The sequence below is a fragment of the Larus michahellis genome, chromosome 1 (genome assembly GCF_964199755.1).
Source record: "Larus michahellis chromosome 1, bLarMic1.1, whole genome shotgun sequence".
Classification (NCBI taxonomy): Eukaryota; Metazoa; Chordata; class Aves; order Charadriiformes; family Laridae; genus Larus; species Larus michahellis.
In genome coordinates, this window is record NC_133896.1 from 129,624,380 (window position 1) to 129,643,694 (window position 19,315).

The 19,315-nt window shown below is 37.6% G+C and overlaps 1 protein-coding gene across 3 annotated transcripts in view; it reads left to right on the forward strand.

Moving 5' to 3' along the window:
- RPGR (retinitis pigmentosa GTPase regulator) overlaps positions 1-16,231 on the forward strand; it is a 46,957-nt gene extending 30,726 nt beyond the window's left edge. For all 3 annotated transcript variants that reach the window (XM_074603986.1, XM_074603994.1, XM_074604005.1), the window contains 7 exons: positions 5,277-5,432; positions 5,978-6,102; positions 7,247-7,429; positions 7,771-7,933; positions 9,259-9,365; positions 11,191-11,256; positions 12,287-16,231. In XM_074603986.1, coding sequence (XP_074460087.1) covers positions 5,277-5,432; positions 5,978-6,102; positions 7,247-7,429; positions 7,771-7,933; positions 9,259-9,365; positions 11,191-11,256; positions 12,287-14,755 — 3,269 coding nt within the window. In that variant the 3' untranslated portion in view covers positions 14,756-16,231. The remainder of the gene's footprint in view (positions 1-5,276; positions 5,433-5,977; positions 6,103-7,246; positions 7,430-7,770; positions 7,934-9,258; positions 9,366-11,190; positions 11,257-12,286) is intronic.
- The last annotated feature ends 3,084 nt before the right edge of the window (positions 16,232-19,315 follow it).

The following is a 19,315-nucleotide window of genomic DNA, read 5'->3' on the forward strand; positions in this document are numbered from 1 at the left end:
TGTATGTTAAGAACCACTGTTATCTGGCTTATTAAATCAAACTACTGTTTGGAATCTCTCCAGCAAGTATCAGAGTAAATGATAGAAAGTATATATTAAAATAATTTGGGTTTTTTTCTGTGAAACTCCAGAATGGGAAACTCAATTTTTTTTTTCCCAGAGAACAAAAAATTGAACTGTTGAGAGCAATGATTAGGAAAAAAATGTTTTAAAGATACAAGGGTTTAGAAATGTTGAATATGGTATTGGAAACTGTCTTCTGTACAAGTCTTATTGTTGTCTTTAATATTTGCAGTTGTTCTAGAGAATAAACAAAATCGCAGTTAAAAGTTCTATCATGCAAAAGCTTTGTCTCACTGTAGCAGCACAAACCTATTAATTACATGACAGTCTATCAGCCAGTTCAAGAAGATCGTATCCTCATCCCAGATGACTTCTCTCAGAGACTACAAAAACCTGCACCTACTACCCACAACGCTAGCCAGTGCTTCCTACTGAAAATGAAAGCTGTTGGTATTGTTTCAAAAGAAACACGAGAGAGCAGCAATCCCAATTTACGTACTTGGTCGATAAAGCTTTTAAAAAAGTAGAGTAACAATAACTTGTGAATCTAGAAATTGGAGAAGAAACAGATGATTGGGAGTGGCCTTAATATCCTCCATTTTTTCAGATGATGACAGATCCTCTGGGAATAATCCTCTGCATGAAAGGAGATGTTACCTCCTTTTATTCTCTGAAGGGAGGGAGTCCTTCGAGAATAGATCGTTTGACATAACAATGCAGCACATCAGTGCATTAGTATGTAAAATGTTGGATTTTTCATCTTCTGTCTCAAGTTCTTTTAAAAAGAAAAGAAAGTCAAGATACCCTTTTGACAGCAAATGAAAAGGATAAAAAAACTCTACCTTTTCATGACAGAACTGACTGTTCAAACCATATACCATTATCTAGATTTTTCAAGCCATTCTTAAGTCTGTATACTATTTATGCTGAAATCCCCAAATCCAATTACTAGCTCTGGTAAAACTGAGTATTGTGTCGACTGCTTATTTTTACAGTAATATTTTTCGGCATAAACTGTATAAAAATAAAGCTATAGTAAGAATGAATAGCCCATAGACATAATAGTAGTAGTAGTAGTAATATTAATACTAATAATTATTAATAATGAAGTTCAAGGGAAATGAATCTACGCAGAAAGATATAAGCGTATCTGCCTGTTTCTGGCTTTCTTCTGTGGATTTTTGACTTTGTCTATAGCCTTAAATACATCACAAGGAATGCATGAATCTTAAAAACACTCTTGGAGCTCACTTGGTTCTTTTCAGTAAATAGCATGAGTTAAAAACAAATATGAAAGCTGTATGCATTTTTGCCAGGGCAACGGTCCTGCAGATTAAAGAGCTGTCATATACTCCAGAAGATGCCTGCAGAGGTGGAATATAGATGGTTACAGGGGAATGTGGCCGTTCATCTGAAAAAGAAAATGTGGGAAGAGGAAGCAGTCCTGGCGCTCAAGTGTTGGAGGTCACTTGGAACAGTGAAACCATTGGCTTCTGTGCAGGCTCTGAAACCATTTCTCTTCATCCTTCAAGGGCCCTTCTCATGGGAGAGGCAGCAGTTCCTTCCTGGAAGCCAAGGCAGGAACTGGGTGCTGCTGGTATGCCTGAGCCTTTCTCGTGATTCACTGATGCACAGGCGGCAGTACTGCGCTCTAGTTCTGCCTTGACCATTCTACAGGAAAGTGTATCAGCAAAAACCCCCAAAACCTGTTTTTCTGTGCTGAGCTGGCTCACCACATAGCCAGGTGGACAGCAGAGACGGTGCAAGTGGAGACTGAAGAGAGAGAATGGGAGAGCGAGATCTGCCCTTTTGCTGGCAGTACATTTAATTTGTGTCGTCCAACCATATCCTTACTGGGACTGAGGACAGTAAGAAGGTGACGGGGGGCTGTATCCGCTGTTGGATTTGTGCTGTTAGCAAATTCATTTGCAAATTCAAGCTCAGAATGATGAAATTCACCTCTCTCATTTTATCACTAAGTCTATGGATGGTTTGTCAGAGATTTCTCTTTCCACGTATTTATAAAGACAAATTGGAGGAAATATCTCATTTCTGCTAAATGAGATTATTAGTGAGGTTTGGCCTCACTTCTGCACCAGAGCACTGGAATCATTTAGGAAAGGTGCAAGGTTTTTGTCTTCCTATGCCTTGATAATTAACTAACAAGCGAATTTTAGGAGAAGCAAAATTTAGGCGCCCCTGGTCTGTAGGGGCAGTAGAAAAAATCATTCTTCTTACAAAGGCACTCTAACCTGGCTTTGGATTGGCGTGTTCTCCTCATTGTCACTAGAAATTGGGAAAAGAAAATAATTCACTGTAGTTCTAAAGTTATAATTTGGGAACGTCTCCCTCTAAACACCAATGCCTTTAGAGGTCTAACTTGTTCTATGAAAAAGGCATTACATGTTCCAAGCGAGTCTTAAGAATAATATGAAAAAACTCCAACTTTACTCAAAATAATTATGTTAATCAGTAAAACCATATAGTTTGAAAATTACAAGATCTGACAGTTTCCAAAGAGATATTATATAAATGCAGTACTTTTAAATAGAATTTATGGAATAAGCCATTTACTAAGTGAGAAAGCCGTTTACTAAATTGAAGATGAGACTTTGGTTTGCCTATAGAAAGTTCCTGTCTTCCAGGAGCAGTTTCTTGATTCTTATGCAGAGAGTCTAAATGTTACAGAAAATGTCATACTTGCTTTACTTTTTAAAGATCCTGAGGTGGTGTTGCTTTCTTGCACTGAAATTTCCAGCAGAGGGAGCTTTACTATTACATTTAGTAAAAAAAAACCCTCTTTACTGAGTATTTTTCATCTACGATCTGAAAAATTATGAGACCATTGGGGTTTTTTTATGCTGTGAATTCATGATGTCTTAACATGGAACAATTTAAAAGGGCCAGAAAGGGCAAACCCTTTCCTAGAAAGAGTATTTCCATACATAGTGTTACAGTATTTCATCCTGGTTCCTTTGAAATCGGAAAGTTCAACATAAGTCGCTAAGTGTACTGTGGTAGTAATATGGAATCTGGTCTGTTCTCTGCTTTCTCCTTCCTTGATAGTAGTGAAGGATTAATTTGGGGGAATGGCATCCTAATTTTTTTTTAATATTTCTCCAGTTTGTTAATGCTCTGAGAATTTGGTTGCACAGTATAAACTACATTTGTGGTGCTGAAACTTACTTTGCTATTGCAGTGGCCTTGTTTCCTCAACACAAAGAAGTGCTCAAAAAGCAAAGATTGTCCATCGATTGTTGTTCCACACATTCAGCTGTGGCTACCCATTCCTCTTGGTTTTGAAGGTGATGAGATTTTTCACCTGATGGCATCTGCACAGCAGGAGCAGGCGTACTCTGCACCACGTTCATGACAATGATGTAATGATCATAGAATCATAGAATCTTCATGGTTGGAAAGGACCTTTGAGATCATTGAGTCCAACCATACACACACAAAAAAACCCCCTACAATCTCTGCCACTAGAGCATGCCTCGAAGTGCCAAATCCAGATGTTTCTTAAATACCTCTAGGGATGGTGACTCAACCACCTCCCTGGGCAGACTGTTCCAGCTCCTGACCACTCTTTCAGTAAAGTAATTCTTCCTAATATCTAATCTAAACCTCCCCTGCCACAACTTCAGACCATTTCCTCTGGTCCTGTCATTATTCACCTGGGAGAAGAGGTCAACACCCACCTCTCTCCAACCTCCTTTCAGGTAGTTGTAGAGGGCAATGAGGTCTCCCCTCAGCCCCCTCTTCTCCAGACTAAACATGCCCAGCTCCCTCAGCCTCTCCTCATATGACGTGGTCTCCAGATCCCTCACCAGCCTGGTAGCTCTCCTCTGGACACGCTCCAGCACCTCAATGTCCCTCTTGTACAGAGGGGCCCAGAACTGAACACAGTACTCGAGGTGAGGCCTCACCAGTGCCGAGTACAGAGGCACGATCACTTCCCTGCTCCTGCTGGCCACGCTATTCCTGATACAAGCCAGAATGCTGTTGGCCTTCTTGGCCACCTGGGCCCACTGCTGGCTCCTGTTAAGCTGGCCGTCCACCAGCACCCCCAGGTCCTTTTCTGCTGGGCAGCTTTCCAGCCACTCTTCCCAAGCCTGTAGCGTTGCTTGGGGTTGTTGTGACCAAAATGCAGGACCCGGCACTTGGTCTTATTAAACCTCATACAGCTGGCCTTGGCCCATCGATCCAGCCTGTCCAGGTCCCTCTGTAATATACTGCTTCCAAGTCTCAGTTCTTTATGCTTCATGTAGAATATCTTTTATATAATAGAGAATATTTTATTCTCAAATCTTTCACAGGTTTTCATAACAATATTTCAAGTTGTAACTAGTACTTCTCTAGCTTTTCCTTTGTTGCCTACATGCAGAAGAAAAAGGGACAGAGAATAAAATTCCAGGAAAACTTCTCCGTTTCCCAAAAAAACGGTAGTCATTGTATTTCCCTTTTTAAGCATGATCTCATTAAGATTTCCAAGCTTCACAGTCTTCCTCTGTTGTGATGGAATGCCAGGGATGGACACACCAAGAATCTTTATTGCTTTGGAGAAGCTCTTATTCTTTTTCCTGGCACAGACAATCCATTAAATACACAACATATAAATGTGGAAAGATGATTATTCTGTCACAAGATAACACAATTATAGTGTTCTCTGTACTTAATGCAGGGCTCATTTGGTAGCTGAACAGAATACCGAAACCTATTCTGTTAGCGTTCCAGTCTCTTCTTACATATGAGTTAGTATTGGTTTAACCAGGTCTAGTCTATTAAATTTAGGATCATACAATGTACATGCAGATAACCAGAAATTAAGATGAGACTATTCTAGTTGAAAACACACATACAAGTAAACACTGTGGTCTCGAATTAATTGCAGTGTGTAAACTCCCATAAATTTTTTGTTGGCTGATATTTTGTGTACATGTGATCGGTGGATTAGTTTGCATTTATGTTAGAAAATATATTGCATATTGAACCATTCACAGTTCTTTTCTGTATGCTTTTTAGTGCTTCACTGCCTGGGTTTTTTTTATTTATCTTGTTCTTAACTGATAATTTAATTGATTAGTTGGTACATTTTTTAATTGATAAAACATTGCTTTTTTGATGCTGATGTCATTCCATAAACGGCTAATAGAAAGCAGGTTATAATGTATATATCAGCATATTTGTTGTTAACTTTGCCTGTACGTTTTCAGAGACAGATGTATATACTTTTGGACTTGGACAGTATGGGCAGCTGGGCCACGGTACTTTAATTTTTGAAACTTCAGTACCAAAGTCTGTGAAACATTTGAGGAGGCATAAAATATGTAACATTACATGTGGGGAAAATCATACTGCTGTCATTGCAGGTATGTAAGCGAAAAGTTCTGAAATGCACTTCCAGTGATTCTCTATTATACTGTAAAATCTTTCTTTATGAAATGAGCAGTAGAAGATATTTGCAGACATACTAGTTCTACAGGTTAAGTGAGCTAGTGAGAAGGCCAGATTTGATATTAGGAATTTCTGATTCACAGCCATGCCATGCATAGTTCTGTACATGCTGTCTCCTGGGGAATTCTGACCTCATAATCATGCCTTGCTAACAAGTATTCTAGTTTAGAAGCCTTTGTCTTGCTATATAATTTCAATCGTAGTGTTTTCTTGTTGTTTTTTTTTCCAAAATTGTCTAGACTAACTCTGATCTCCGACATTACTTTGACTGAAAATATATATATTTTTGGATCGTATTTGTCAGTTGAAAATCTGAAAATAATTGTTCAGGTTTTGCTTTTGGAAGAGAAACATTCCTCACTTGCATGGCCTTTTACTTCTATTGTAATGCTTTTGTGCTGGTTTTCTGCTGAATCCTTGTTATTAATAACATCCCTTTTTTTTTTTTTCCTATATACAGAGAATGGCCTCATGTTTACTTTTGGAGATGGGCGACATGGCAAGTTAGGACTTGGAGAAGAGAATTTTACAAATCAGTTTGATCCCACTCTATGTTATAATTTCTTGAGGTTCACAGTCCTTTTGGTAAAACTTCTGTTCATGCTTCTCAGACATCAAAACTTTTATATTTTTATGAAACATGGTATTAATGAGAGTTGAAATATCATACATTTTTTTCTACAACATTTAATTAGTAGACAACACGAATTGAAAGAAAAAGGAAATTATATTTACTTATCACACTGTTCATTTAGTTTAGAATGTACTTGGCTTGGACTACACATATAGACTGCTTTGTAGGGTTTTATTCGGTAGTGTTGTGCTATAGTGTTTTTGTGTATAGAGCTGGTAGTAGCCTATAAAATTAAATATTTGTTGCTCTTAGATTGTTGGCAGTAGGGGGGAAACTAATATCTGTTCTGAAAACACCAGAGTGGCATCTTTTAATTTTAATGATTATTTGTGCAGTGGGATGTTTATTAAATCTTAGGAAAATTTGAGGAGTTGCTTTTTTGAGTCCAAATGGAATGAGACAGGAGAAATACAGTTTTCTTTGAAGGGCATTGCTTTAGTCTATTTCCTGAGGTGTTTAAGAAATAAGTATCACAGAATTGCCAGCATCAAAAATACAAACATGACACAGGATTGAGCAAAATTTGGGACTAAGTCTGCGGCTCACTTCTGTTTGTTTACTGGACTTAGAGTTTAAGGAAGTTTTATCAGAAGTGGTAAGGGATTTAAACTTTTTAGGAAGTGAAACATCTGATCTTTATGTAATTATACTTTATCTGTTGGAGGATGTAGGACTTCGCATTACATTTTGTGGATTTTGTGATAAAGTATCTAGGTTTGTATCACTGAAGTTATCAGTATTGCCCACATTTGACTTGCATAAAAATAATTAGCTCCAATCACTTCAAAATCAGTGGAAATATCTTTGCTTTCTTCTGTATCAATAATTTGATAGACCTATCGTGTGTTCTGTTCAATCCAAATATGTTGTATTTAAGTAGGAAGAAATGAACATAGATCACTAGTCATTAGTAATTGTAATTACATACTTTTATCTTGCTAACGTCATTAGGAGCTAAATTTGAAGCACTTTGACATCTCTTACTTTTGTTATGGTTTTCTTAATCTCTAAGTCCCTAGAGACGATTGTAAGAAAATTAGATCCTTGTATTGATACTTGCAAACCAAATAAGCAGACCCTTTTTTGGTGCTATAGGTTGCTTGTGGTGGTTGTCACATGCTAGTTTTTGCTGCTCCAAGACCTAAAGGATCTGAAGAAACACTCTTAGACGATTTATATGAGAGCCGTTTGACTGCTACTATATCTAAAATGAGCGGAGACCCACTACTAACAAACACTTTACAACTAACATCGGCACGAATGCGACGTCGAGAGAGGGTAAATTCAGAGCTGTTTAGAGTTGCCATACTTGTTTTAGGAAACAAAATAACTTTTAAAACTAAAATCACAGCATACGCCCCGCAGATAAATATAACTCCTTAAAATGCGTGTTTAATTTTAATGTATAAAAAGAAGAATTAATATCTACACTGGTCCCAAAATCCCACTAGATCTCTCCACTTTTAAAAAATAATTAAAATATTCAAGAAATTGAAAGTTACAATACAGTTACAACACTGTACCATCAACTAAAGGAAAATACCACTGTTAAATGTGAGAGGTTGCTTACATTTTATTCTTCTACTTTTATTCTCTTTTTTTTTTTTAATCTTCTAAAGGAGAAGTCACCAGAACAGTTTATTCGAATGGCACGAACTCTTCCTCCACTGGGAGAACGGTTCTTAAACTCTTCATTGCCTGTGACTAGCAACACTAGCCCACTCTGGTTTTCTGCACCAAGTCTTCCTAAAGCTGAACCTGTGAAAAGAGACCATGAAAAAGGTGAAGTGTCCCCACATCTTGTTGCTGTTTTCTGAGAACTATGTAGTTTGGCTTTCATCATTCATAAACAAATGCTCAGTTTGATCATGAAAGAAGGTTTAACTTCAGTCTTACCTCAAAAGGTTCTGTCAGAATGCAAATGTGAAAGTCGAAACATGCATACAAGAAATTGCCTCACATGTGATTTATGTTTGGAAAATGTGCTTAAGCATTTAGAGGAGGGTTGAGTGAAAGAAAAGCAACTTCTGAATTGTACCTGAGGTTCCTCAAACCTGTAGAAATGTGACTTCACAAAAATACTGTAAGATTAGTAACCACTTTCTCCATTTTCATGAAAGAAAAACAGAATTACAGAAAAAAATTGATAAGGAACAGTTGTAAAGACACAGGAAGGCCTACAGGAGACCTTGGATAAGAAAAGAGGTCTACCAATTCTTATAGGAGCTTTCTTCTTCACTTGGAAATGCAAAAGTACTCTTCGCTCTCTGTTATCTAAGATAATAAGGATTTGCAATATTCTAGCTACTGCAAAAGCCTGGGTAACAATGATACTGATACAGTGCTGGACTTTCGCACAGATTTTCTAGAGCAGTTCTGGACTTCATCTGGGTTCCTGGGCATGTGTGATTTCCTGGGAAGAGCAATGCTGAAGATTGCAGAATGCAATGCTCAGATTTACTGGAGAGTCAAATCCAATTTAAAAGTAATTAATTCAGTTAGAATTAAGATGATTATTTGTAAAGCTGCCAGCATGTCCATTAGCATTCTCATTCCAGGAAAGCAATGCAGTGAAATTTGAATTGTCTTTAGACTCTTCTGAGGCCTAAAACCAGAGGTTTTGTGCCACATGAAACTGGTCATACACCTGATGAACTTGAGGTGAACCTGAAAATGGTGTAGATACATTTTTATGATGCTGCACTGGAGTTAAACTCACTGTCTCTCCATCCATTACACAGATAATGTGCAATGTAGATAATACGACTGCAGTTAATTTAGTCTAATTGGTACACTATTATTAAAGAGATTATCCAAAAGAAGCTTTGTTCCGTGTAATATTGATGCTTTGAAAGCCTGCAGAAATGGCCAAAGATCTACAGTGCATTAAGACCAGATTGCTGAGCTACCTCTAATGTTAATATGACAAAAAGGAGGTGGAAGTGTTTCTGCTGCGTCTTAGGCTGGAGGAGTGAGGAATCTCAGGACTTCAGTCCCATGTCAGTGAAATAGAGAGAATCTCTGTTTTACAAGAGTGGGGTCTTCTGTTTGCTATATATCACTGGTTCCTATAGTATTTGTTTATTTCCCCCTGTTTTACCTTAAAGAAAAGAATCATCAAAAAGAGAAACCTGGTGAAGACTCTGCAGAAGAAGATTCAGATAATGAAAATAACGACAGAAACCTTGGAGATACAACTGACATCCTAAATATGGTAATATATTCCACTAATGAATCTGTGATTCAGTAGTTTTTATGCAGGGGAAGAACAAAGCAGCTAAATCATGTTTCAGGTTCTAGTACAGAACTCCTGGTTAGCACAGAACATTGTATGTGGCATCAAGAAATACTGATATACTGTTAAATGAGCATGCATCATCATTATCCAATGCTAAAGTTTGTTTTAATTTTCCAAGTAATGTTGTATTATGCAATTCAAGCAGTCCAAATAGTGCAGCCCCTCCCCAGCTCTGGGTATCAGAAGGAAAAGGAGAAGGACACTGGATACCACATGGTGATCTTTATCTCTGACCTTCCTCATCTTGATGATTTCCAAGAAAGAGAACTGCAGGAAATTAAGCAGAAAGCTGTCTTTTCCTGTTCTGAGAAGAGCTTTTTTATTACAGGTGGATCATATTAAGGGGAAGACCAAAAGGCAGACATTTTGATTATTTGATGATTCCCAAGCATGTTCCTACATATTTCTCTTACTTAAAAAGTATATTCACCTTATCATTTGTACACCTTCACAAACATTTTGGTCTCTCGGCAGATAGGGCATGTCCTGGCCTTGGATGCAGTGCAGAAAGCATGTTGGTTTTTGTCTTTTTTTTTTAACTTCAACGGAATGGAAACAAATGAGCAACTCACTGTGGGCTCTGCTTCAGATACATTGTCAGTTATGCTGGACGAATTGCACATTTTACAGGAATTATTGCTTGTTTGCACTTAACAGTCCTTAGTAATTTAAAAATCTGTTTGTGCACACCATTTATTTAATAGTTATAAAACTTTCTTTTCATTTACAAGGAAAAAATTGTTTTCAGATATAATGCGTAGTGTGGCCTTCATTATTATAACATATTGCACACTTTTTGTGCTAGACTTCCTTCTCATTTTTGTACCGATTATGAATCAATTTTAAAACATCTATCAGAATGGAACAGTAAATTTGAAAAATTCTGTCTGGCAAACTTGTCAAAATACGAAGAAAAATGATTGCTCTTCTTGAATCTGAATGCAAATAATCTGTTACAGCATAGTTGTTTCAACTTTTCTCAATTGTGGCAACATACATCATATTGACAAGTGTGACAAGAGGAGACAAAACCTTTAATATCATATTGATGATACAAATTCTTGGGAGTTGGAGACCAGAACTGTCTGTGCTCACTGTGTTGAAAAACAATATGGTGGTTAAACCATAAGCAGTTAACAAACAGCAGCAGAGAACATCATCTTGTCATTTGGAGTATATGGGAAGGGATGACCAAAATCTCACTATACTTGCCCATCTAGTAGTATTCTACATTGCCTTGCCTTTTCTTTTTTCTTGCTTTATATAGAAGAGATAAAGGCATTAGATTCCAATGAAAATTTCTTCTATATATTTTATGTTTCTTTGAGCATGTTCTTTCAAGGCTGTGGTGTCAAACGGGATGTTAAGTTGAAGGTTGTGATGATAAGGGGTTAAGGTATTCTATTTGTAGCCACAGCTTCGTGGTGAGTGAAAGGTGTATCTAAAATGTGCTGGTGGGCTGTAAGAGGGGGCGTGTAGCTTTCAGTCTCTACAGACAGTTTAGATGTTGACATCTGAGCTGGTTACCACTCTCTCTCTCTCTCTTGATAAGGAATAAATGAGGGAGTGGAAGTGAAATAGGTGAGTTGAGTGATTATACAGATTTGTCTCAACCTGACTATGCAACAGTATTAAAATGTTCATATAACTTAAAATAGCTCTGTTTAGTAGAACTGGGCTTTGATGCTGCTTTCCCTGTTAGTTATATTTATTTTTTTTAATAGAGATCTTATCTTTGCAGACACATGCAATGAAATTGAATCCCAGTGACCAGTCCTTAAAATTATCACCACTCCAAAAACAAAAGGTACTGTTACTAATATATATGTATACACTTATACTGATGTTTAAAAGATCTATAAGTCACGTATTATCCTTGTAGCTTATTGTTTTGTTTTTTTAAAAAAAAGCTAGGCAAATTTTGTAGGCCGCCTCTTGCTAGTTTTCTGAATATCCCTGAGGTAAAATTATAAGAAGCTGACAGAAGTCAGAGAGAATTTGTGCATGCATATAGAACTCCTCATATCAAGCATAGTTTGAGATGACAGTATATAATACTTCACCAGTTTAAGGTGAACAAAAGACTACCATATACACTTTGTAACTTATGCTGGTAATATACATGTCTACTGGTTTGTTGATATTAAAATATTTTAATTGACTTTTAGGACACAATGTAAGTAAATATTTTATTTACAGAAATTCACCGTGGAGTATAGTTAAAAGAGCAAAAATACTGCTTTTAATTATGAAATTAAAATACTTTTGCATTATCTTTCTGTTTCACTCCTAAAGTGATCTCAGCATTTCAGCATTTTGGTATATTTCCTTATAATTTTACTTTATATTAAAAAAAAAATCTGCAGAATTTGTTAAATAAGTTTAAAATTTAAAGCAGAAAGACAACAGATTTTCAGACTGACTAGAAAAAGCATAACAGTGAGCGCATCAGAAGATTTCCCACGGGGGAAGGTGGAGGAAGGTGTAAGAGAACTGTAGTTCTTTCCTTCTGTTTGCACAGCCTCACACGTTGCATGTGCTCTAGCTTACGGGACATGATACAGGCTGCACAGTTCTTGCATCCACTTTGAGTGCTTGGATAGTGAAAAAGCAGTAGTAGTACATTTATCATCAACGTAATGTTACATTCTTCTAGTATGTGCGGTTGTAAATTCATTTCATGTAAAAGACTCTACCTTTTATCCCGTCTTTTAGTCCCCTCATACAAATTGTTTCTTTCATTGTTCTGATATTTTTGTAACCTTTTTCTTTTGCTGTCGTTTGTCCTTAATGCTTTCCTTCTTTCTTTTTAATTTTCTGCTTCTCACGTGGAATAGAAGAACAATAAAAATGTGAAACTGAAAAGAGATGGTAAGGGTGGGCTGAAAAACAAGGATTCTGATTTCATGAAGGAGGCCTCAAAAGACACTGGCTCTTTACAAAAGCAGTCTTCCCTTTCAGAATCACTGGCACAAGATTTAGAAAAAAGTGGTGCCTTTGCAGGGAAGCCTGTGGCCAAAAAAAATACAATGAAAGGTAAACCTGAGCATGCACAAAGTGTTAGTACTTTGAAAAGTGGTGTTCGACAAACTGCTAGATTAGTGAAAAGGGAAAAAGAAAATGTGGAAAATCCTGAATTTGTCAGAGAGGAAGTAACTTATAATCGCCCCACTGAAAAACAAATTCTGACTGAAAAACCAAGTTCTTCCAACAAAAACTCAAAAACTGTTAAATCTAAGCAATCCCTTAAAATAGATGTACTTCCATCTGCATCTAGGGATCGGCCCCAGTCTGATTCATTAATTGTACAAAAATACAATCCTATTACAAAGCAAGGAAGTCAAGAAGCAGTAGAGAGTCGAAACAAAATAAAGGATGTTGTTGAGAAATCTGATAAACGTGAAAGAATCTGTGTCAGAGAAGAAAGTAGTGAAGAGCATAGGGGTTTTAAAAGAAAGGATCAATTTTTAAAACAAATAGCCTTAACTATGTCACCATCTTCATCTGAGGAAAGTAGTAATGATCTTGCAAAATACGTACATAAGAGTAGGGAAGAAGAAGAGGAGTACTATGAAAACAGAGGGATCCAGAAGGCAATGAAAATAGTAGAAAATGTGAAAGATTTGGACTTAGAAAAAGACGACAGTGAGATTGAGGAGATACAAGCTACAAACAATGAGAAAGAATATGTAGAAGAGGCTGAAATAAAAAATCTGAATGAGGAGGAAACAAACTCTGAAACTAAATCTGATGAAGACAGGCAGTTAGAAACTAAGAATGAGGAGGAATCTAACCAAGAGCGGGAGAGTGAGGGCAGTGAAAAGGGTGAAAGTGAAAAAGAAAAACTAGATGAAACAGTTGACAGTGAAGGTGAACTAGAGGAGGAGGAAGAAGGGAGCGAGGTTAAAAAAGACAGAGATGAAGTTTCAGTAGAAAGAGAGGAAGATGAAGAGGGAAAAGATAATGAGGAAGAAAATGAAAGAGAGAAATCACAGGCTGAAAGAGACAGTGAGAATGAGGGTGCAGAAAAGACTGAAGAGATTAATCAGGAAGAAGGCAAAGAGCAAGAAGACGAGGAAGGCAGGCTGAGGGAGGAAGAAGAAATGCTGAGTGAGGGAGAAGAGGAGGATATGGAAGAGTATGCGAAAGAGGAAGACACTGAAAAAGAAAAGAAGGAACAGGTTAAAAGTGAGGGAAGAGATGAGAGTGAGGAAGGAGGTGAAGATACAGAGGGGGAGGAAGAAAAAGAGGTGGAGGCAGAAGAGGAAGGAGAAGATGAAAAAGAAAATGAAGAAGAAAAAGAAAGGGAGAATGAAAAAGACAAAGAGGGTGAAGAGGAGGAGTTAGAAGGATCATTGGCAGGGAGGGAAGAAGAAGAGTTGTCTGAAGAAGAACAGGAAGAAGAAAATATGAATAGGAGGACTAAGGAGGTGGGAGAGGATGGAGTGGAAGAAGAAGGAGAAGAGGGGGAGGATGAAGTGGAAGAGGAAAGAGAAGAGGAGGAGGAAGAGGAAGGAGCAGAGGCAGAAGCAAAAGGGAAGGAGGGGGAAGAAGATGAAAAGAAGGAGGAAGAGGAGTGGGAAAATGAAGAGGAAGGTGGAGAAGAAGAAGGAGAAGATGAAGAAGAGGGAGAAGGGGTGGAAGAAGATGAGGGAGAAGGGGAGGAAGAAGAAGAGGGAGTAGAAGAAGGAGAGGGAGAAGAGGGAGTGGAGAAAGAAGAGGGAGAGGAAGGAGAGGGAGGGGAGGAAGAAGAGGGAGAGGAAGAAGAGGGAGGGGAGAAAGAAGAGGGGGAGGAAGAAGAGGGAGAGGAAGAAGAGGGAGGGGAGGAAGAAGAGGGAGAGGAAGAAGAGGGAGGGGAGGAAGAGGGAGGGGAGGAAGAAGAGGGAGAGGAGGAAGAGGGAGGGGAGGAAGAAGAAGGAGGGGAGGAAGAGGGAGAAGTGGAAGAGGGAGGAGAGGAAGAAGAAGGTGAAGAAGAAGAAGGGGAAGAGGGAGAGGAGGAACAAGAAGAGGAACAGGGAGAGGGGAAAGAAGAGGAGGAAGGGGATGTGGGAGAGGAGGAAGAAGAGGATGAGGGCGAGGAGGAAGAAGGAGAGGAAGAGGAAAAAGCAAAAGGTAAAAGAAAAAATGATAGTAATAAGCTTCCACAAAAGAAAAGCAAAACCAGGAAGTCAGGGAAGACGGAAAGTACTGCTTTACCACACAGCTCTAAACAAAAAATGAAGTCCAAACAGCATGTAGCAAACGGTTTACATAATTCAGAACAATTTTGGAACAATGTGCTACCTCATTATTTAACACTAAAGTAGCAGGAACTACTGGACATGCAGTAAGCCTATTCAGGAAACTCTGGAACTATGTCAGATTGATTTTTATAACTTACAGTTTTTTTTAATGTAGTCAAAATATATTATTATGCATATATTTAAGTGCCAATTTCTTGAAAAGGACTGAAGAAAATGTTTAGATTTGGGAAGCTTTTATGAGAGAAATCATATAAATTGTTGATAGAGTCATTTACACAATCATCTTTATCACGTATGACACAGATTTTAAAAAATAATTGCTGAGGAGGCAAAATGCGTTTGCCTCTTAATTAAATTATAATGTCATGCTGACAACATGAATTATACATTGTAACAGTGTAACCTTCTTTGCCTTTGCATCAGATTTCCTAAGGTAATGCATTCGTTTTAGTTCCGGGATAGCTTGCTTGTTAATGTGCCTTATACAAAAGAAGTGTCAGTAATACTATCATCAAAGATACATATTTTTAAATTTTGGTATCACTCTGTATTCCCCCTGCTTTCCTTCTGCTCATATATTGGTAAAATGTTTGAGTACTCAGGGTAAATTAAAGAAAGGACAAGCTGCCAAATTTGCATGGCAATACAAGCCTGGGTAAATGGTGGCCTGGGCTTTTTTGAAGGCCTTAAGGTTGGTTTCTTATTTTGATGTCAGCACAAAATTATGTGCAAAAAGACAAATACAAGTCTCAGAATCTGCCCTAGATTACATTAGAGTAAGAATGCATCTGTTTAGGCATAATTTTTGACTATCACATTTGGTGATTAGATGTAATTAAGAATTTGAAAATACACACCTGTAAAACATTATTTAGTTGTGTATACTGTGCAATAAACAAAAGATTCAATATCTACCAACAAAAGACTAAATTACATTAGTCATCTAAGATTCTCGAGGAGGGGAATATACTTTGTTGCGGTGTGAAGTGTATGTTTTCAGGATGAGGGCCTAAGCTTCTCTTTGTTTGAGGAGGTTTGTGTTTTGCCCTCCCAAAAATCACTTCTGTGGTCTCCAAAAAGAGGATGATGTAATAAACCAAGAAGCCAGATGGAATAGAGGAGAAAAGGGCATGAAAGTCTGAACTGTTTTTGGAAAAGACAGAGTATGTTAATACTTCTGGAGTTTCCTTAAAATACACAAAAAAATCTTGCAAATTATTTTTGTGACTTCGTAAGATATTGCATTATTCTTTCAACTGTTCGTGTTTGAACTGGCAAAAGAAGGGATTGGCACTCGTCATACAGTGTTATTACTTAAATACTGTGGGTGGTCTGAGAAATTTTTGTAAACAGATCTCAGTATTGACATTCCCTAGAAAAATAGCTATTTAAATCCCATTTGAAAATGAGGACAGGAGAAGAAAGGAATCAAAATGAATAAATGTCATTCAATAAAAATGTTAATAGAATCAATACTTATGTTGAGACTATGAAACATTTTTAATGTCGTTTTGTAAGATACTGGCATTAAACTACCTCTGACACAATGTCTCCAGCATTTATTTTCTAAAAAGGCTGTGGTAGATTAATAGTTTGACAGTAGATTCTAGTGCGGTTCAATCCTTCTTACCTCAGTCACCCCTTCCATATACCGCATTTGAAGGTAAGATCACTTTCAGTCACATGCTGTATGCCCTAACTGTAGCAAAAAGTTAGTCCAGTGACTGTATTTTGTCCCTGTAAAATTTCTTTCAAGCTTTGGGATTTTCTGGAATACATTGTCTTGACATCAGCATGTGTAAGTTGTCTGAAAAGGGTAAGTATCCTCATATTCTGATAGAGTGGAATGTTTTAACAGTTAAATGCACTTCCCCAGAAAACAGCGCGCTCTAACAACGGAGTCCTCTCTTATTTCTCACAAGTGCTGCGTTATCACTGAACTGCTGTGAAAATACTTGCTTTTGAAACTAAGTGGAGCTAAGATGTGTTATTTCATCTTTCTTTGGAAAGATTAGGATGTAACTGTGATTAAACTTAAAGTAATATTGAAAAGTATTTGTATAGGCCTAAACCCATGTTTCTTGGATATGACATCTACTTATTTGTGATTCTAAAATTCAGCTTTGGAAGAAAACTGTGCTGTGAGAAAAAATCTGTTATTTCTTATGAAAACTATTTGCTAGAGAAAAGGGGAAAAAAGTGAGAGCACTTTGAAGCAAGTGACTTCCAATTCCACATAGAAATGGGTCTTCATTTACTGTTTGGCTGTAGCTTTTAGTATAAATCCTTAGGCAAGTGGGGACCGTTTGTTGTTTCTCTCTTAACATGCGCCGATAGCATAAATCTTCCCAGGAGAGTAAAGGAAGCCAAGCTACGGGCATCTCCTCTTCTTTGTGGTGTCTGGATGAAAATTCATTGAATTGAGAACTGATTTGATATTGTTTTGTGGATCATTCCTGTGGTAGAGGAAAAGCAGAGCATTACTCCAGCACTTCTAAGGGTTTTCCACAGAATCGTTACATAAATTGTACACTGTGCCAGTGTTTCTGGGCTTTGGGGGGACTTTGGAACTCTATTAGCGTAACGAGTGGAATTTTATTTAGTTTGACTCATACTCGTTTGTAAAGTTTGGTACTTGTGGTTTTTGTGGAAATTCAGTATGTTCTTGGTATTTATTATGGGATACAAAAAGATTTATGTGCAGTACTTAAGCAACGCGGCAGAAGTACTGCTGAACTAGTTTTTAGTAGAGAAAAAAAAATCCTGCAATGGAGAGAGAAAACAACAGACAACTGCTCAGACTAAAGTTCTATCTAGTATAATATCTTTTTTCTACCAGTGCCTACTAGGGAATGCCTGGCAAAAAATACAAGAACAGAGTAAACGTGCAGTGTTACTTCTCCTGTGTGATCATTCAGTATACTGAATATACACAGTATGTTCAATAATTTGTGGTTCAGCAGATGTATCTATTTTATTTAATAGCCATTTTTCTTCTATGAATTTCTTTCAATCAGTTTTTAACCTGCTTAGCATCCAGTACATATTTTGGCAAACACTTCTTAGATAACTTTACATGTTGTTGGAAGAAGTAACTCCTTTTTTTTTTTCCTTGAATCTGTCTTTTGGTATCTTCATTTGATGTCTCTGTATTCTTGTATTAGAAAAAAAGGCATTTATTTCCTCTTCATGATTTATTCCCTCATGATTGTCACACGGAAAAACTGTTCAGCTGTGTGGTTTAAATCAAATCAAGATTGAATTGGTGTATTGATTTATTAATAACAGTTAACCAGCAATCAACCAACTACACATTCAGGAGCAAGAGTGGCAATACAACAGTTAACAGCACCACTAGACATCCATAAACTGTTAATAAGGACCTGCAAATTTCTAACCGCCTTTCTGCAGCTCATCTCAGAAGTTCTAATGCCCCTGGACACTCTCTGATACATGTTCACATATGCAATTACATGTTTACACACATATATATCATAGAATCATAGAATGGTTTGGGTCCCTGGGCAGGGACACCTCCCACTAGACCAGGCTGCTCAAAGCCCCATCCAGCCTGGCCTTGAACACTTCCAGGGATGGGGCATCCACAGCTTGCCTGGGCAACCTGTTCCAGTGCCTCACCACCCTCACAGGAAAGAATTTCTTCCTGATATCCAATCTAAATCTACCCTCTTCAAGTTTGAAGCCATTACTCCTCATCCTATCGCTACATTCCCTCGTAAAGAGTCCCTCCCCAGCCTTCCTGTAGGCCCCCTTCAGGTACTGGAAGGCCGCTATAAGGTCTCCCTGGAGCTTTCTCTTCTCCAGGCTGAACAACCCCAACTCTCTCAGCCTGTATATACAATTGCATATGCACATACTGCCTTTTATAGCAGGCATGAATTGCAATCACATACCCCACTTTTGAGGGGCAGAGTGCAAGTCTGCTCTTGCCACTTAGCTCCTGTTAGAGATAAGGGTGCTCCAGATTACTTTTCAATATGCTCTAGCACAACTCTTACGCCTGCAAAATTTCAGCAGGTAAATTTTTCCATTATATCTGAAAATATCAAACTGTTTATTCAGATAATAGTTCTCTTTGCATAATTCATGCTGAATAACAAAAATGTCTTACTCCAAACTACAGAAAATGCCTATCATTCACTATTTTTTGTCCCCGTGTCTTGTCTGGATAGGTACGTGGTTATTCTTTAGAATGGGGCCTTTAGCAATCACGCAGAAAAAGACATTTACTTTTTGCTTCCATTGCCTTCCGCTATTTTCCCTAGCTTTCCTTAGCTTTAGCCAACTTTTAAGATAAATTTTAGCTTACTTTCTCCAAAGGTGACACTACCTTCCAGATCTTACCCCTCAGAATAGCAAAACGTCTTTTATTTTTATTAATTGAATTTTTAATGTGAATCCAGTCATTTAACAAAAGTATTGTTAAATACTCTAAAACAAATGAGAGTGAATAAAGGCAGAACATCTTTTTTAATGCAATCTGAGTTTTTTCTTAGTGCATGTAGGCTGGATTTCTGAACTGTGAACTCACCTGAACTTCTGTGTATTGTCTTTAATTTTATAATGAATATACGGGAAGCAGAATGAAGGTCAGAAATAACA